The 18,441-nt window shown below is 40.0% G+C and overlaps 1 protein-coding gene across 8 annotated transcripts in view; it reads left to right on the top strand.

The window, feature by feature from the left end:
• Positions 1-18,441, top strand: part of LOC119799535 (microtubule-associated protein 4-like) — a 153,030-nt gene that overhangs the window by 79,738 nt on the left and 54,851 nt on the right. For 7 of the 8 annotated variants that reach the window (XM_038309474.1, XM_038309480.1, XM_038309481.1 and 4 more), the window contains 3 exons: positions 10,676-10,762; positions 12,659-12,847; positions 16,593-18,056. In XM_038309474.1, the coding sequence (XP_038165402.1) occupies positions 10,676-10,762; positions 12,659-12,847; positions 16,593-18,056 (1,740 nt within the window). The remainder of the gene's footprint in view (positions 1-10,675; positions 10,763-12,658; positions 12,848-16,592; positions 18,057-18,441) is intronic. The other variant, XM_038309483.1, reaches the window with a different exon arrangement.

Here is an 18,441-nt window from a genome sequence, read left to right as displayed (position 1 = left end):
GATTGATATGGTGTTTTTAAATGGCAATATATCAGCATAGGAAGATATTGGGATATTTTAATGTATCAATATTTTTTCCCTCGTCTTTAGAAGTTTTTAAGTCTGTAAAAAAGACGTTTTTAAAGAAAAAGAAGAAGAAGTATTTTTTATTTTATTATTTTTTTTTTTAGACTTTAGAAACTCAGAAGCTGATCAAATATCGGGTTAAATATCGGTGGGGTGGCCGATGTCCTGTATTCAGTTTTAAGGCCGATACCGATAGGAGGTCGATTATATCCTGCATCCCTAATATATATATATATATATATATATATATATATATACACACATATAGAGAGACAGAGAGATAATGTAAGCCTCAATTATAGAAGCTGTAAGTAAAATTTGATTTTATGAAGTTTATTATATAAATAAAAGAAATATATTAAGTTTATATTTCTGTTTTCTTTTGTTTGTTATGAGTAAGATTTGATTTAGATGCACTTTGTTAATTGTTTAGGCTTCCTGTTGTTTTTGGCAAATTATGAGGAACAAAAGGAGCAAAGGTGGAGCTATACGGTTGTTTTACCTTTGGCGTTGCAGAGAAGCCGACATAACGTATAAAAACTTCTTCTCTACTTTATTTCACAGAGTTTAGAATATAAGAAGGTAAAAAAATCTGAAAATGTCAATCCTATATATAAATATCTTCATAGAGGGAAGCTCAAAGGACAGTTTTTTTTTTTCAGTTTTTGCTCCAAAATTGTAGAATGTTTTTGCGTTTGTGGTTTGTTTTACTTTTTGTTTTGATTATTTTGTTATATTTGTTTGGTCCTTTAAACATCTGGTTGGATGGACCTGGCGCTACAGTCATTTACTCAAAAAATCATTACAGGGAAATCCTGTCTGTTTGAATTTGTATGTAAATATGTTATATACATTCATTACTACTAAAAAAGTGACAATATTTGTATCGATTTACATAAAAAATAAATATTACTGATATAGTCTATTTTTACAGCTTATAATGGATCACTTCACAGTTATGGTTGTAATACTATCAAGACTTGTATTTAATTATTTTAGTTCTAGAAATCTCTCCATAAAGCCCCCAATAAAAAACTGAATAAAGTTTATAACATTTAGCCACAATAACCTGAATTAATCTCCTCTTACATCAATAGGATTCATCAGAAATATTGACTTCCTTCCAGAATATTCTGCTGCTTTTCCTTTGACCTTTTCTGCTTTAAATAAGCTGGTTTGTTGGGCATCTTTTCCACAATCATGTTTTTTATTTTTTCTAAATCCAGAGTTTTGTTTAGCGGCCAACTAGCTGGTTCTGTTGAAACGTTTTAATGATTAGTAATTAATTTTAGAAACATTTAAGCTTCCTACCTCGAGAGATTTTGGTAAAATAGAGACTATGTTAGACCTGCATTACAGAGGCTGAAAAACAGGGCCGGTTTCAGGGCGTTAGGGATCCATTAGCTGCAATATTTCCTGAAAGGTTTGACCTTAATGACCAAACGGACTTTGTTCTAGTGTTTTATTTCCCATTTGGTAGCCAGAAGCGTTTGACGTTCTCTAATAGATGTAACTCCATCTGGTAATGAAACCGATGCGATGGTAGACGGAGGAGGATTCTCCACCACAGAAGATTGACTCTAACTAAGTGTGACTGGCAGCCGGCCTCGCTCGTCTGCTTCCTGTCTGCACAACCGGCCATCAGGACCACTTTTCTAGCTTAACACTGTCTGAGCCGGGCTAAAGGAGCCTGTTCTGTCACTTTGCCTTTTCTTCTACTTCTCCATTTTATTTTCTCTGGTTGGTTGGTGTCAAACATTGGTTTCCACTCTGTAAAATCAGACACGTCTGTTTCTGTGTTTTAGTTTCTGATTGGTACGGAAGAGGATTAGGGCCAATAAAAAAAAGTTAAAAAGTTAACAGATTTTTAAATTTTTTTTTAGTTTAACATAGGAAAAAAGTCAGAATTCTGACTTTAATCTCAGAATTCTGACTTATTTCTCAGAATTCTGACTTTAATCTCAGAATTCTGACTTTAATCTCAGAATTTTGACTTTTTTTCTCAGAATTCTGACTTTTTTTCTCAGAATACTGACTTTAATTTCAGAATTCTGACTTATTTCTCAGAATTCTGACTTTAATCTCAGAATTCAGACTTTAATCTCAGAATTCTGACAGCTAACAAACATGTTAGCATCAAGCCATAGCCATGTCTCTTTTAGAGACTAGCTCTCTTGTTTTAATGACCTTCTGCTCCTCCATTAATGAGGGGACCCCTCGGGCACGTAAAAAGTTGCCTAATTCCGTCATTTTCCACCAATGTGTCACTGGCCACCTCAAACAACTCACATCTTTGTCAGTGAAGCTGAGTGCTCCACATCTCTTCCTTCATGGTGCCCATCTACATTAAGATCCAAAATTCTGAGATTAAAGTCAGAATTCTGAGATTAAAGTCAGAGCCGTCAAAATTCTGACTTTTTTCCCATGTTAAACTTAAATAAATTTTTAAAATCGTTAACTTTTTTTTTTTCCAGTGGCCCTAATCCTCTTCCGTAGATTGGAGTTCTTATAGAATTTGAAAATTACTATCAAAAATTATTCATTTTTTAAAGAAGCTTTTTTCAAAGTTCCATTTTTGAAACGCATGTCCTTCACATTTTCTTTTTCGAAACAAAGTTGTTCCTTTTAACAATATCGGAACAAATGTCTCTGCATAGATGGCTTCCTGTTTCAACATGGGCGTACTGATCCATGGGGGGGTATGAGGACATCCACTTAGAAACACTCTGTTTAAGCATTTATGATTAAAGCCACGTTAATAATGTAATTATGAAACCAAAACGTCTGTAAATCCATCAAGTTTCCAGTTAAATTAGATGGTTTGCGTTTGCATCCATCATTCACCTTCACTGAGAAGCCATAGAGAGCCTGCCAGTGTTAAGAGGGCCGATGGTGATGCCGTCTGGCGAGCCACCAATTTGCATCGATCTAACATTTATATAGATATCTATGGGACCATTTTCTGCAGATTTCCTTTTTTTGCTTTTAATAATATTGGGACAGATTTCTCTCCATAGCCACGGCTTCTGAGCTCAGCTCTGACATCATGATGGTGTTTATTTAGTACATCCTGTTGTTTTCCCCATTAGCTAAGCGTGTTCAACCCGTAGACATGTTCTGCGTTCATATTTCAGTTGTTAGGTTGCTAAGCAACAGCATCTAATACAACCAGCAGAGACACTGAGGGGTCAAAGGTCAGTCAGTTGAATACATGAAACCTCAGAAGCAAAAGAAGGAAACAGACAACTGTGTCAGGCTGCACCTGTTGATCATTTCAGTCATTAATTATTCTTTCACTTCACACCTGATTGGAGCGAAACGGGAACATTAACTCCCAACAAACACAGAACCTTTCAAGGTTTTGACTTTTTTAGGTTGTTATATTTAGATTTTGTCTCATAAGGAACGTTTTCTAAGTGATATAAATTGGGTCATGATGACACTAAACGTTCAAACTCTATATCTATACCTAGAACAATATCCAGTACTTATTTAATACCATGGGGATAAAAAATGGCAAATAATTAAAGGCCAAAGAATTATTACTAACATGAAAAATGGACGTTTTCAATCTGATGACGATTGATTTCTCATCACTTGATTGATTTTCTCATCAATCTGTAATTCTGTTGATTTATCAACAGAATTACAGATTAAATTTCAATGAATATGTGCAAAAAAAGTAATCCAAATATAAAACATATATAAAGGTTATCTGAGGTGTTATTTTAATAAGAAAATGATACAGAAATATAAAATTAACAGTAAAACTATACAAACGGCTGCCTTTAGTATTAACATCATGTCAAATAAATATTTCAACTGAATACAATTTTTGTCTAACAATATATTTTGAAGCATCAATATTTTTAACGGGTTGTACAGTGGAGCAATGGGTAGCACTGCTGGAGCAAAAAGGTTCTGGGTTCGATTCCTGCATGGAGTTTGCGTGTTCTTCCAGAGCAAGTAAGGGTTCTCTCCAGGTACTCCTGCTTCTTCCCACAGTCCAAAAACATGACTGTTATGTTAATTGGCTTTTCTAAATCCCCCTCCCCCTGCGCAGACACCCTTCCAAAATTTTAGGTGATCGCAGACAGGAGGCCTCTGATTGGTCAAATCTACATCCGCTCTACACGATGCGTGTTTCCTGTTTGGTTCCTTACCGGCTTGTTTTGTTTGTATGACCGCCATTGTGGGAAACGACTCATGGAATTGGAGCAGCTAGAAGAGCGAGGTGTGGGAGAACGCTGGGACCCTTTTTCCACCTGGTTCCCCGCTCTTTTTGGCCCTCATGTCCCTCCGTTGTTGCAATAACTTGTCCCCCACTACCTCGCCGCCTTGGCCGTATCTAGACCCACAGCTAGTTCCTGATTGGCCCTCTGGCATTGTGGCGTGGAATAACATAGTGCAGACCATGCTTCAATATTGGGCATAAATCAAAAACATCTGCAACAACCTCACTGCGACACACTGCTGCAGGACGATAACCAGAACTTTTGGATCTGTGAAAAATTGTAGAAAAAAAAGACTTTCTGTAAAAAGGAGAAATTTGAAAAAAAAATAGGATTTGAATCGAAATATCTCTCTAAACTGAAAGGAGATTTTTTTTTTACTTTTTTTCAAAGGTACCTTTTTGGTTTGCTTTTTTCCCCAAATTTCCATTTACAAAATCTGTTATGTGCGGCAGCAATAATGGAGGAAAATTTGACTCCATAGTTTTATTAATATTGTTTAAATCCAGACGTGTATATTTTTGTTTGTATCATTTTACAGACGAAGAAAAAGGAACATGGATTCAGGGATCATTAACGAATTGATTAAAGAACCGGTTTTAGTCGACCTCTTGTTTTCAGTCGAATTTCTGAAAAGTTCGAGGTCTTCTTTTAACACCCCCCCCCCCCTCCCCCCATAGAGGGGAGTTAAATATAGCTCCTCCTGCAGGCTGGTGGCCGACGGCCGACAGAAATGAACCTCTGTGTCTCGTTTTTTTTCCACCCCAGGGAAGCTGGATGTCATGGATGAATAAACTGACGTGTTTTAAATGTTGCTGCAGCTAAAGTTGAATCTATGAGAGGAATCTCTATGCACTTTTGCCAGTTGTTTTAAAAAAAGATCAGGAAAAGGCTGTTTATGAGAAGACATTTCTGCTGCGTGTCTTTACACGGATAGTTGTTAGTTTGGTGTTTAGAGGTCGTGGTGTTTTTCTCTCTCTGCCTGAAGCTCAGTCAGCCAGCAGGGTTCAGTTCAGGCCAAACCCACACAGACAGGCCCTGTTAGCTGCTGTGCTTTCCGTTTGTGGCCTTAGATGCCCATAGCTTTCAGCACCACGGACAGCGCCTCTGCTCGGCGGGACGTACCTCCGCCTGTTTTCCCTGCAACGAGCAGAGCAAAGTTTGTTTGTTTGCTTCCTGTACCTCTGCTCTGCGTCTCACCTGTCGCTTTGCATCGACCTCTTAGAGTCCTGAAATATTTGCCGTTGCTGAGGCCAAATATGAGGGATCGGTTTCTGGAAATGAGTCTGGGAAGCTACTGATGGACGGGTTTGTGCGTCCGGTCAGGGCAGCCGGCGGAGGCCTCTGTGTGTTGTATACATGAAAGCGTTTGTGACTGTGGGTAGCATCCTGTCGGCTCGCCTCACCGTCAGCCTGTGTGTACGCTGCTAGGAGGAAGAGGGGGGGGGGTCGCTAAAGGTGCCTCCCTCTGCGTCTCCTCTGCTCCTCGACATCACCTCCTTCCTATTTTCTATCTGTCCTCCTCTCCCTTTATCAGATTCTCCTGGTTGTCACTCCTGATCAAAGACGAGCGCCGTCCTGCTGTCTTTCCGCCGTCGTTTTGTCTCGCGCTCTGACTCCCGAATTCCATTCTGGCCCTATCGGTTCAGCCCGGACCTCGCAGACATGAGCTGAAGGGTGGCGACAGCAGAGGGAGGGGAGGGGAGGCGGTGGCTGGGGGGGGGGATACCCGGGACCTGAACCAGACAGGCGGTGAAACGTCACCGCACCAAAGCCAGACTCCCTGACTGTGATGGCGGCGTGTGTGTGTGTGTGTTTGGGTGTGTGTGAGGGTTCACAGCGTTGGCGGCTCAGAGCCAGCTGAGGCTGCGGCGCAGACAGACCGAGGCGGAGCTCTGCAGCTGAATGCCGGCGTGTTTGGGACCTGCATGGCTGCTGAATGCGGAAACCACCCAGGTGAGCGAGCACAGGCTGGAGCTTTGGGTTTCACACAAGTTCAGTCCTTTTTTTTTGGATTATTTTCATCTTTCAGGGAGGGACAAATATAAAGTTTTATTGTTGTTTTGCTCAGTGATGGAGATGTTCAGCAGGACGTTATCAGAGCTGCAGGTCTGAAGGTCGCCTCAGGGGTCATGTAGTTTTAAACCCGCCGCAGGCCTCAGTCTCACAACCTTTTATTAAGGAGCGTGGAAAATATTTATCTGAGAAGTGTGTGGAAACACCGTAACCTGGAGGTTTAGAAGGAACTTGATCATTTTAGGATGACATTCTTGAAAAGGTTTCAAAATTTGCAGTTAAATCAAAACCTTGTCTGGTTTGGAGTCTAATCATAAAGGCTGCTGTGAGGTTTTTGCAGACGATAAATACAATAAAACTAAATTTACCACAGAACAATTGCTAAAAAATTTAATACTTAGCAGCTGCTATGGATAAAGTTGGTTTCGAAGCATTTCTTGTCGAGCTAATAATCCGATATCAGATGCCTGTTGGTGCTCAGTCCGTCTACGTGGCGATTATGAAAGAAAGAAGCGATGCACAACAAACTGCCAACGATTTGCTGAAGACATGAAGAATAAAGAAATTGGAAATTAAAATATTAATAATAGCAATTGTGTGGTAGTGTTGGCCTAGTGGTTAGAACAGTGCTCTGAGAAGGTTGCAGGTACCCAGTTCGACCCCCACTGCCTGCACCCTGGGTCCCTCCCGGGTGCCACACAATGGCAGCCCACTGCTCTCCAAGGCGATGGGTTAAATCCAGAGAGAGATTTTCCCCATTGTTGGACAATAAAGGGATTTACATTTTTAATTTTTATTTTTGCAATATTAATCTATTTGGTCAAGATGGTTTAGAGTGCTTGTGACGGCAACCAGGTGAGGAGTGCAGAGTTCCTCGCCTAGTGGAGGATGGTGGTGGAAGTGTCATGTTTGGGGCTGCGTAAGCGTCCATTAAAGGAATAAAAATACCAACCTGTGACGTAATGAAGAAGAGTGCGATCCCTTCCCTCCAGGAACTATATTTTTAATCTAATGATGAAACTTTTTATTAATAATTTATTTACAGAAGTATTTTTCCATCCATTGTTTTGAATAAATCATCTCTCCATATCCCCAGTATGACCGCGACCCCAAACATTCCTCCAGGGCGATCACTGGAGATAAAGGAGACATGATTCCAGACTTTTAACTGTTTGTTGGGTAGTTTTTAGATGGAGAGTAAAGAAACACAGGGTCTAAAACATCCTCCAGCTTCATGATGTTTCATCAAGGAAGAGGACTCAATTCAATTCAGTTTATTTCTATAGCACCAATTCACATTATATCCTCTCAAGGCACTTTCCAGTTCAACCACATCAACCAGACTCGTCTAGAGAGTCAAAGCTATGCTGTGGAAAAAGGATGGCTGCACCAAATATTCACCCTTTGGTAACATTTAGACATAATTCATTCTGGTTGCCAAGAATTTGGACATTAACGTCTGTTTGACTATTTTACGTCGTATCAAAGAGCGACATCCTCAGTTTCATCTCATCAAAAGATGAACTAAAATATTTACACAAATGTTAGAAGTGCGATGCTGTAGCTTGGTTTGTGTAGTTTGACCTTAAAGGTAGCTGTCGCTTCCACTCATCGACTCTCTGAAATGCTTCCAGGCAGAAGGATTCTTTGTAAGTGAAAAGAGCCTTGTTTCAGCCAGCTGACCAGCAGAGGGTAACAGCACGGGGAGAAAAGCTTACGTCTATATATTCTATTTAACTGGAGAAAACTCCTGTACTTCATTGAGTATCTAATAACGTTACTTAAAGCATTCTACATTTTTATGAAGGAGGTTTTAGAGCCTCAGCCATACTTTATGTTTGGACCAGGCTTAGCCCATCCCAGCTTTTTTATTATGTAAAGGCAAATTAAACTGCTGTTTTACTCAATCATTCGAAAAATGTCTTTAAATTCACATTTATTCATCTTTAGGTAAAAAAAAAAACTTAAAGGATAATTCCGGTTTTTAACACTTTTAGCCCATTTTCTGTAGTGTCCAGGATGAAATCGAATGATCGACACCAAAATTTTGACGATTGGTCCTGTCTCTGCTTTTTGGCTCATGCAGAATCCCCCCCTGGCTGCTTCAGAATGGCTTCCATTGTGCATGTCCGATAATGTCCCTAAAACAACCTTAAACGTTCTTTTTTTTAAATATGCTACTCACCGGGTCGTCAGCGCTGTTCAATGACGTTCCAAAAAAAGTTTCGTGAAGAAAAACCGTTCCTGTCTTGTTTTATTTAGCATTTTGTAAATCCCAGAACTATTTTTTCCGATACATCACAACCGCTTATAAACTTCCGCTTCCCGTTCGAATCTGAAGCGTTGCACACTCCAGACCACTAGTTGGCGACGGTATCCTCTACCGTCAAACTCAAAGTCCAATATGTCCTCCTCAAGAATCCACCTTTCGTATTCCATTTTCAGAGTTTTTTAAAGTGTTTAACAGAGACGTTAGCACCTCGACGTCGGAGTACACAGAGTGAAGCGAAAAGACTACAACTAAGCGTAAACAGGCCCCGTTTCCGTTTCCGGTGGCGGAGGGATATTGACTATTCCTACAGAACTCAATGGGATTTACAAAATGCTAAATAAAACACTACAGGAACGTTTTTTCTTTACGAAACTTTTTTTGGAACGTCATTGAACAGCGCTGACGACCCGGTGAGTAGCATATTTTAAAAAAAGAATGTTTAAGGTTGTTTTAAGGACATTATCAGACATGCTCTATGGTAGCCATTCTGAAGCAGCCAGGGGGGGATTCTGCATGAGCCAAATAGCAGAGACAGGCCCAATTGTCAAAATTTTGGTGTCGATCATTCGATTTCATCCTGGACACTACAGAAAATGGGCTAAAAGTGTTAAAAACCGGAATTCTCCTTTAAGAGTTCATTGGAAACCCTAAACACAGGAGTTTGACTAGAAGCTACACTCGTTCATGTGGATATAGCGTTAGCAACATTAGCATTTGTCATGGTTGGTCTCTTGCTCAGGAGGTCAAAGGTTACACAATCAGCAGCACTTGGCGACAACGGATTAATCCCTGATTGGTGGAATAGAGAAGTGGAGATAGCGGAGCAGGCTAACGTTAGCATCCTTCCAGGAATAACGTTAATTCAAGTGGAGGAGCGAAAAGTTAGTTTGTAGGCTTTTCTGGTTTGAATAAAGAGTCCAGAAATAAACAAGCATTTTTTTAGACTTTTTTTTTTTTTTTTTCCAGGTGACGACTCCTTGAATGGTAATAGTTAATTCGTTTCTTCTTCTACGGCCGCTTATCACTCAGAAAAGCAACCAGAACTGCCGTTAGCTTTACTTCCTGCAGATATGATCATGCACCGAAGTTATTCATACCCCTTGCATGAATTAAAATGACCAACAAATTAGGGATGGAACGGTTTTTGAAAACCGTCCGAACCGTTCGGTTCGACTGTCTCGGTTTGGTTCGCGTGTTTCGTTCGGTTCATGCGCTGCTCCTTTTTCTCATAGGCGAAGCGTTTCCACTCCAGAGCAGAAGGTGGCGGTACTGCGACCAAAGCCAACCACCAGTAGTAAACAAGAAGAAGAAGAAGAAGCGAAGCAGCGTAGCCGGGTGTAGCAGAAAAAAATCAGTTGTTGTGGAGAATTGTGTGGGTATGGCGAGTGGGAAAGAACAGGCGTTGGAAGACGCGCCAGCAGCACTTTATAGGTCTGCTGTATGGGACCACTTTGCATTTAGAGTGACCTACGATGACGGCGGGAAGAAAGCTGTGGATAAAAGTGCAACAGTGTGCAAGCATTGTGCAACACGTTTTGTTTATGCTAACAGCAACATGGCCAACATGTCAGGCTAACAATCAACATGTACCGAACCGAAAACCGTGGATTTTGTGAACCGTTTCACCCCTAATAAACACCTCATTTTATTTCAGTGTTAAATTCTGTTTAAAGTAACAGATTATAATTAAAAATGTCTCCAGACTTTTACTGGTTGATGATTTTTCTTATTCAGACCGCTCTGATTTTTAATTGGTTACTGCTCTCCTAGAAGATATTTTAAAGTCAAACCTTTATGGTTAAATCTGGACCTTCCTCACTCCTGAGCAGTCGTCGTCTGATCAGCAATTCCCTGTTTGGTTTGAGGACCCAAGTTCTAACAGTTTTCGCCTCGAGCCCAGGCTGCTGCTGACTGAACATCTGGACCTTCTGGACGGCTGTTTTGTTATCAGAACACCACAATCGATTAGAACTGAAAGTGACCTTTGCCACTAGAACGGCTCTCCTGTCGTATTTGTTTGGTGTGCTGAATTATTAATGCCTTCACGTCTAACATCCTCCTCCATCTTTCTTCCTCTCCATCCTCTCAGTCTCCATGGCGGCTCACTCTGACTCCCTTGCCTCTCACTCCAGCCCCGTCCAAATTATGGATTCTGGTCTGCTGGGGACTTTTCAAGGTATAGCTGGAAGCATTCTGCTACAAAACTCTGCTTTTTTCATTTCTACAGCTGCCACTGCTGCAGGCCTCTGCATTTATTTATTTAGCTTTATTGTCTGTAAAACATAATAATTTGTACATTTACTGCAGCCGTTCCTAATGCTGCTGCTATGGATATATTTTTGTTCATTTCTAACCTCATTCTGTTTAACATTAATTTAGTAGCTAGTTTTTTAATTAGCCTAGCAATAGATCGGTGTGAAAGAGACGTTTGTATCATTGGCATTTGCTCCATATTTTCTAAAGTCTCAGTTAGATATTTTACCTTTAACCTCAAGTTAGTGCTAAAGTAGCATGCCTTAATTTTAGCGTATATGTGTGTTTTTAGGAGTTAGAAACTATATTTCAAATATTTTAGGCTCTAAAGAAATTCAGCACTTGGGAGTCTGCACCAGACATGTAAAAAAAGTTACATTTTTGATCTTTTTTTGTGCTTTTTACACTAAATCTGCATTTTAGAGATATGGTATAACAAGCTACACATTCTTAGAAAGCATAGATCCAATTGTGGACATTATCTGTGCAGAGATAGATGTAGCTGAGATAAACTAAAGGTTTCAGTAGCACGGGCCTGGGTCTCCTGCCTTTGGCACCACTTGGACCAGTTTACCAATTAATGAAAGTAGAATTTTCTTGTTTATTCTTTCCACTTTGTAAATGTAATTAACGTTTTTTCCAAAACGTTTAAAATTAGTTTTTTATGAAGCTTTTCTAATCAAATACACTTTTAATTTTCAGACAATTTTAGGATACAGCCATTACGACAACTAAAACTTCTTTGAATTGGTTAGTTTACACAAATCAGTTAATCCATAAAGCTGCTAGAATCGAGCTTATTACATTTAGGTTTCTCTAACCCAGTGTTTTTCAATCCTGGTCCTCAAGGCACACTGCCCTGCATGTTTTAGATGTTTCCCAGCTTTCACATACCTGTTATCAATTGATAGCAGATTATCAAGCTTTGCTGAACTGCAATCATCTGAATCAGGTTTGCTGAAGCTCAGAAACATCAAAAATATGCAGAGCAGTGTGTCCTGGTGACCAGGGTAAATGCAGAATGATGATGTTGGGCTATGCAGTATGAACAACCTTAACTTTCCTTGTGACTGATTAAAAAAGGGGGAACAGTGGTGCATAAAGCCAGAGAGGGTGAATTAGTGGCTCGTTTAGCTAACAGGGCTGTGTTAGAAAAACATGACCCAGGGGTATGGAGTGAATTGTGTTCCATTATTGTCGGAAAAAACTGATTTTGTGAAATGAAAATTTAAAAATAAGATGCAAACCAGAAATGAAACTTGAAAAAATATTAATTAAAAAAAGGTTTTTAAAGAATTTTTTTCCCTTAATTTTGTAATATTTTATATAATATTTAAAAACAAAATGTTTCAGATTGTGTTTTATGAATTGCACTGTTTTCAAATTGCGTTTTGGACTGAGGAGAAAGACACATTTCTAATGGTCTGTTGGACATTAATAACTGCATTTTTATTGGTAAATGTCATTTGAAATGGGCTTAAAGTGAAGAGAAGGTGACTGGTGGAATGCAGTAGGGAATACAGATTGTAAAAGTCAGTTAAACTACATAAAAAAAAAATTTGAAAATCAAATTTTTTTTTTTTTATTCATTTTCTTGTATTCAAAATGTCCATTTAGACATTTTTTTCCCGCAACAATTATGGAACAAAATTCTCTCCATACTTTTGGCCTTGCTGCTTTTGTAGATGTCTGGGTCTACTTCATGCTGTCAGACAGGTGCTTTCTCAGGTCACAGGCTCCTTTTTTCCACCATTAAAGCAAATTTATTCATCTGAAACCTTTCAGGATGGACTTTAAATCCTAAATAATTGTTTTTTAGGCTTTTCCCAGCCTGGTGGGATTGGAATGACCGTGGAAGTCGGAGCCTCACCTGTGCAGACACAGAAGACCCCGAGTATATCCGAGCCGCAGTTTCCTACACCTCAAGCTGCGTCGGACGTCCCGAAGGATCACAGCGCCGCTCTCCCAGAGTTCCATGCTCCCAGCAGCCCTCTGGATGCTTCAGCAGGTAAAACATCACGAGTCCCACTCTGTCAGAGAGAGCTTATACAGAGATTCACTTGGTTTCTTTTCAAGCCTGGTCTGTGGCACGGTGACATGTATTTTCTAGAAGATGTTTCCCATCAGCACTAATCCCCTGTGTAGCATTGACTTGTTTTGAGTTCGAATTTTAATGGTTAACAAACCTCCAAAGCTTTTGGCGTCCCTGGGAGCTCAAAGAGAGTAAGCAGACCCTCTGGGTCATAGTGCTCATTCTGGAGAACTCAAACCATGTCACTATGGCAAGCTGTTTTAGCATTTGTAAAAAAGTACACAGACATAATAAATAATGATACACAGTGAATAAAGAGATTTTAATTTTACTCACCATAAAGATTAAACTAAAAGTTAGTAAGTCTACATCTATGGAGAGAAATGTGTTTCAGTATTGCTGAAAGGAAAAAACATGTTCCAATAGAGGAAATTTGTTGAAAATGTTTTGTGAAAAATGCAACTTTTAAAAAAAAAACGTCTTGATTAAAAAAAAAATAAATAAATTTTAGATTGATTTAAAATATTTATGCAAAAGTTAAAGCAATATTTTTAGTTTGCCATTTTTTATATTTAAGTCTACGTATATTCAGAGAAAACCTTAAATAGGAGGACACTAGTTTTCTAATCAGTCAGTAACTTTTGGTTCCCATTCAGGTTACATTAGAGCCATAATCTCTACTGGTTTTATTGGGTAAATAGACCGATTCACTGCCTCAAAGCAGGGAACACTTTTAAAAGGAGGAAAAATAATCCATAGTGATTAGTTGATATGTTAGCTACATTGCAAAAAATCTAAAATAGATGCATTTTTTCTTGACTTGAGAAGGTAAGTGAGAAACTTTGTCGGTGGAACAAAACAATTTATATTTCAAATAAGAAATAACAATTTCATTGTCTTATATGAAGTGCAAATTATCCAATTATCTTGTTTTATTAGTAACAATTCTCATTCTGTTGGCAAATCATCTTATTTATCAACTCAAATTAACGGTAAATACATTTAATTTACGAAATCTTTCTTCTTTCTTGATAATATTTGCAGTATACAAATAAAAACTTCGACTCAGATTTCTAAAGCCCCATTGACTCAGTGTCAATAAATAAAAACTAGTGTAATCTATTACCTGAGCAAAGAAACAAGAGAAAAGAAACAAAAACAAATCCTGGTTAAGTTAGATTTTAACATTTTGGATCTGTTCATCCTAAAATACAAAGAGGAGGTCTGAACTGAAAACTTAACATTAACATAACCATTAACATAACATACAGCACCTCTGGAAGAGCTGCAGAAATTGATTGCTCAGGTGGGAGAATCGGCGGACAGGATATTATTCAGGTTTCCTCTCCACAACCCTAAACTTTTTAGCATAATGGTAAAAACTGCTTTTTAAAGTTGTTTGGAAGTTTCTCTTGGTTTGTCCTGTACGTATTCTCTTTGATGTGTCACATTAATTTTGACTCAAAAGTTGTTTTAATGTCATAAAAACACCAATAGCTGCCATGATGGTGAAAAGTATTCTGCTTTGACTGATCCTGCTCCTTCATCAGCTTCGCTTACACTTATTGAATTCTTCTAATGCGGGTGGAGGATCTAAGCAGACCTACTGTAACCAAGCCTGTGTCAGTCTCTGGTCAGTCAGTGGAGCTCGGGTATATTCCTGACGTGCTAGCTGTCTGTTCTACCAATCCAGGCAGCTTTTTTCTGCCTTTCCCAAGTTTAGAACCCTCAGCATTGAGAGCACAGTTCTGTCGTTGCCTTGTTAGCATGAAATATGGCCCTCCAGAGAGCCACTGTATGGTTTGGACCCTGACATCTGCTCTACTTTAGCTCTTCCTTCCTATCCATGTGCGTCTGTGTGTGGGTATAGAGAACTGTTTTAAACTGGGCCAAAGTAGAAATAATAAATCCGCCTCAGTGAGCAATTTCCTCCTGAGTTGTGTTCCTTCTCATTTGCTTTGCATCTTCCTGCTTTCCTTACCTTGGAACTGAGAGATGTGTTGTTTTGCTGCCATCCATCATAATTATACTTCTGCTTTGAGCACGTAGTTAAGTTAGAGCAGCGTGGTCTGTAATGACCTCCTTTTGGTACGACGGTTCAGTTCAGGTCATTTAGATAATGCCATTTTACAACATATGCTGTCTCTGCGCACTTTACAGAAAACGACCAAGAGTTAATGGCTCTTTTAGTAGCTTCCTCTAAGAGAGAAATAGGGCTAAGCAGATGAAGTATGAGCCAGTTTTCTCATATCGGATGTTAGAGAGCTCAGGCCCTTTGCCAAAGGAACAATTTAGACGATGGCTATCAGTAATAGAGAGACAGAGGTAACCAGTGAAAGTCATCCGGGTCATGGAAAATTCTCGCAAAAATCATACAGTGTATGCCCGGCTTAAGGGGTAATAAACTCACCCATCATCAGTGTTAATTACCTAACATAGCTTCAATTGAAGGTAAAAAAAAACCCACACAACTTTGAATTACGAAAGATTAAGGAACCATAAGGCCTAAAAGCTATATATTATTTGAACTGTCTCTACTGTGTAAAAGTAGTTTTAGCAGATTAATTGTCTGAAGTCACAAAACAATCTTAGAGAAGTCATTGTTTTTTTCCTTTCTTTTGAAGGACTAGTAGTTCCATATTCAAATGTGCAAACCCAAAATCAACAACAAACCCAGCTGATGTAGGTCAGCATCTACATTAGATAATGTGAATTGTTAAGATCCATGAACTCACAGTAATGTAAAAAGGAGGGCGAGGAGAGAGTCTACAATTTGATTTTTCAAAGCTGCATCTGAAGCACAACACATCCAAGCAGAGAACATTAGCTTAACATGAACAAAGTCATGATTGGTTAGAATTGAAACATATTACTGATAAACATAAAGTATCAGTTGCTAAAGACATGGTCCAGACACAAGAAATCCTCTTTCTGTTGTTTTTATGGAAAGTCTTGATCCAAAAAAATGAAGCCAAAATAGATTAGTGGACCTAAAAGACACAAACTAAACACATTTTAGCGTTAAAGCACAGTGGCGGAGGGGTGATGGTTGGGGCATTTTGAGCAGTATCAGGTAATCGCCCAGTTATTGAGTCAACATGGACTTTCACGATTACACATATGCTTGACTCAAATGCCATAATCTGGAGGAGTGTCTTCCACATAATAAGGACCCTGAACAAAGCAGTAAGTATTGGAATATCCAAAACAATAAAAAGAACAAAATGTTTGTATAGATCTAGTCATAAAATAACACCTAATTAAAATTAAACATCCATCGGGACTTTGAAAGAGGTAGAGAAACCAATATAATTAAAAGTCAGACATCAGTTTACCATCATTGTTGATCTGTTAAACGAAATCGATGCACCATAGCCAGAACGTTTAAACTAGCAAAGTCATATTTACGGATTGGGCAAATTGATTTTAAGATAATACATACTTTTGGAAATCGGCACCAATTTCATGTACAAATAATCTATAAATTTAAACAGGATTTGCACATGAGTTCATATTTGGATTCCAGCATTAGACTGATTAAAAGCTTGATATAATCCTATGGCAGCTGCCAATTAATACAACCTGGCAGCCCAAATAACCTGATTTAAAAGTTTTTGGGCCTAACTTTAAAAGTGGCTACTATAACAGTGTTTTTTTTAGTTAGATCAAAAGAGCCAGTATACCCCCAACATTTAACTTTCCCCTCTTCGCCCACAATAAGGTTCCTTAGAGGACACTTGGCAAGACCAGACTGGGGCCATATCAACAGACCCACCGTTGGCTCCAAGCATTACAGTGACGTTTTCCGACCAAGCCGAACAGCTCACAGCCAGCCCAGAGGATGCGCCCGGCAGCTGGCCCAGCCGTGAGAGCTCCGCCTATGCTGGAGGTGATGAAAGAGACACGGATGGATCTGACAGGAAACAGAAGAAAAAGAAGAAAAGGAGACAGAAAGATGAAGGATCCTATGAAAACTTTGAGAGCAGGGACCAATCAGAGATGCAGGGAGCAGGAGAGAACACTCCTCCGACGGAAGAGTTTTATCATAGGATCGGTCCAAGAAGGGACAGAGGAGAAGGTGGCTGGGAAGAGCATATTGGCAAGAGCGGAGGCCGCGGGAAGAAAAGTAAAAACAGGAGGAAGCTTCCAGAGGAGTGGGCGGTGACCGCAGAACCCTTTGTTCCCTCTTCAGCGATTGCCTCGGAAACAAAACCGGACATAATGATGGATCTTGGGAGCCCAAATAATGAGCTGTTGGAGACGTCTTTATCAGACACGGATGGTGGCAAACAGGCCATGAAGAAAGAAGTTTACCCAGAAGAAGACTCAACCCCTCTGTCCCAGGATGTGTTTTCTCCAACGGCAGCAGTCATCAGTCCACTCGCTCTGAACAGTGAGCTGAATGCTACAGCAGCTCCGTTCACAATGCCGTCGCCCACCAACAAAACAACTCATGGAAACTTCGCAGGGGCTGCTTCCTCTGGTGATCCAGTTGACATCCTAATGGATGCTGAAAATGCCGTTTTGGGCCAAAGCAATCAAACCTTTTATAATCCTTTCTCCTCAGAGAATACAGAAGCAGTCAGTAACATGGTTGACAGTGGGATGTTCGACACCTCAAGTTCCATTCACGAATCTTCTATGACGGCTGTGTCAGAGGGAGACACCTCTGCTTTTAGTTCTGCTTCACAATCAAGCCAAGCCCTTTCCCCTAAAGTGCTGGCTTCTGCCCCACCTCTGTCCCCCTCTGATGCTTCATGGCTTCTGAATAACTCTCAGACGAGCAACAGCAGCGATCTATTTGACTTCAGTGAAACCAGCGCTGCTGGCCATCCTTTACCCCTGGGCCTGTCCTTTAACACCCCGAGCCCAGCACCTCTCCGCTCACCTAAAACCACTGCGCAAGAGTTCCAGCCCAAGCATAAAGATGGAAAGTCAACTCAGAAACAGTCCCGAAAGTCACCCTCATCATCTCCCCCCTCATCATTGAGGAGTCCTACCTCCCCAGAGGCAAAGCCCTCCCCGCAGGCTTCCCCCGTTACTTCACCCTCATCTCCTGGTTCGGTCACTGCTGTCGGAGTTCCAGGATCTGGTCTCAATCCTGCAGCAAAGCCTTTCTTTCCTAGCTTTGCAGATCCAATGGAAGACACAGCTGTGGTCCCTCCAGTTGTCCCCATCGTGGAAGGTTGGTTGTAGTCAGCCTTAACCGCAGTAGAAGTGCTGAAGGCTCCTTAAAAATAGAACCCAGTTGTTGCCCTGCATGATGCTTCCAACCAGCTTCAGTAGTTCCAGTATCAGGCTGTATTGATTGCTTGAGTGTCTTCTACTAATCAGGGGGATTATCCTGAGAATTGCACCCATCTATGCCATTTCTTGTATGACTACAACTAAAAATCTGTAGCATGTGTTGGACTTGTTTTGGGGTGACTAACTCAACTGTCGACCATTTGAGACTCTGGATTGCCTTGATGCTAACCTGTATTTTCGAAGATCAACTGCAAGGATTCTCCCATAATTAACAACTTTCTTGTTGATGGGTATGCAGCCTCTAACCAATCACAGTTTCTCTG

This window comes from Cyprinodon tularosa, unplaced genomic scaffold (assembly GCF_016077235.1).
Source record: "Cyprinodon tularosa strain WSP-4 unplaced genomic scaffold, ASM1607723v1 ctg660, whole genome shotgun sequence".
Taxonomy (NCBI): Eukaryota; Metazoa; Chordata; class Actinopteri; order Cyprinodontiformes; family Cyprinodontidae; genus Cyprinodon; species Cyprinodon tularosa.
Note: the sequence above shows the minus strand (reverse complement) of the source record. Positions and strands in the feature narration are given on the sequence as shown.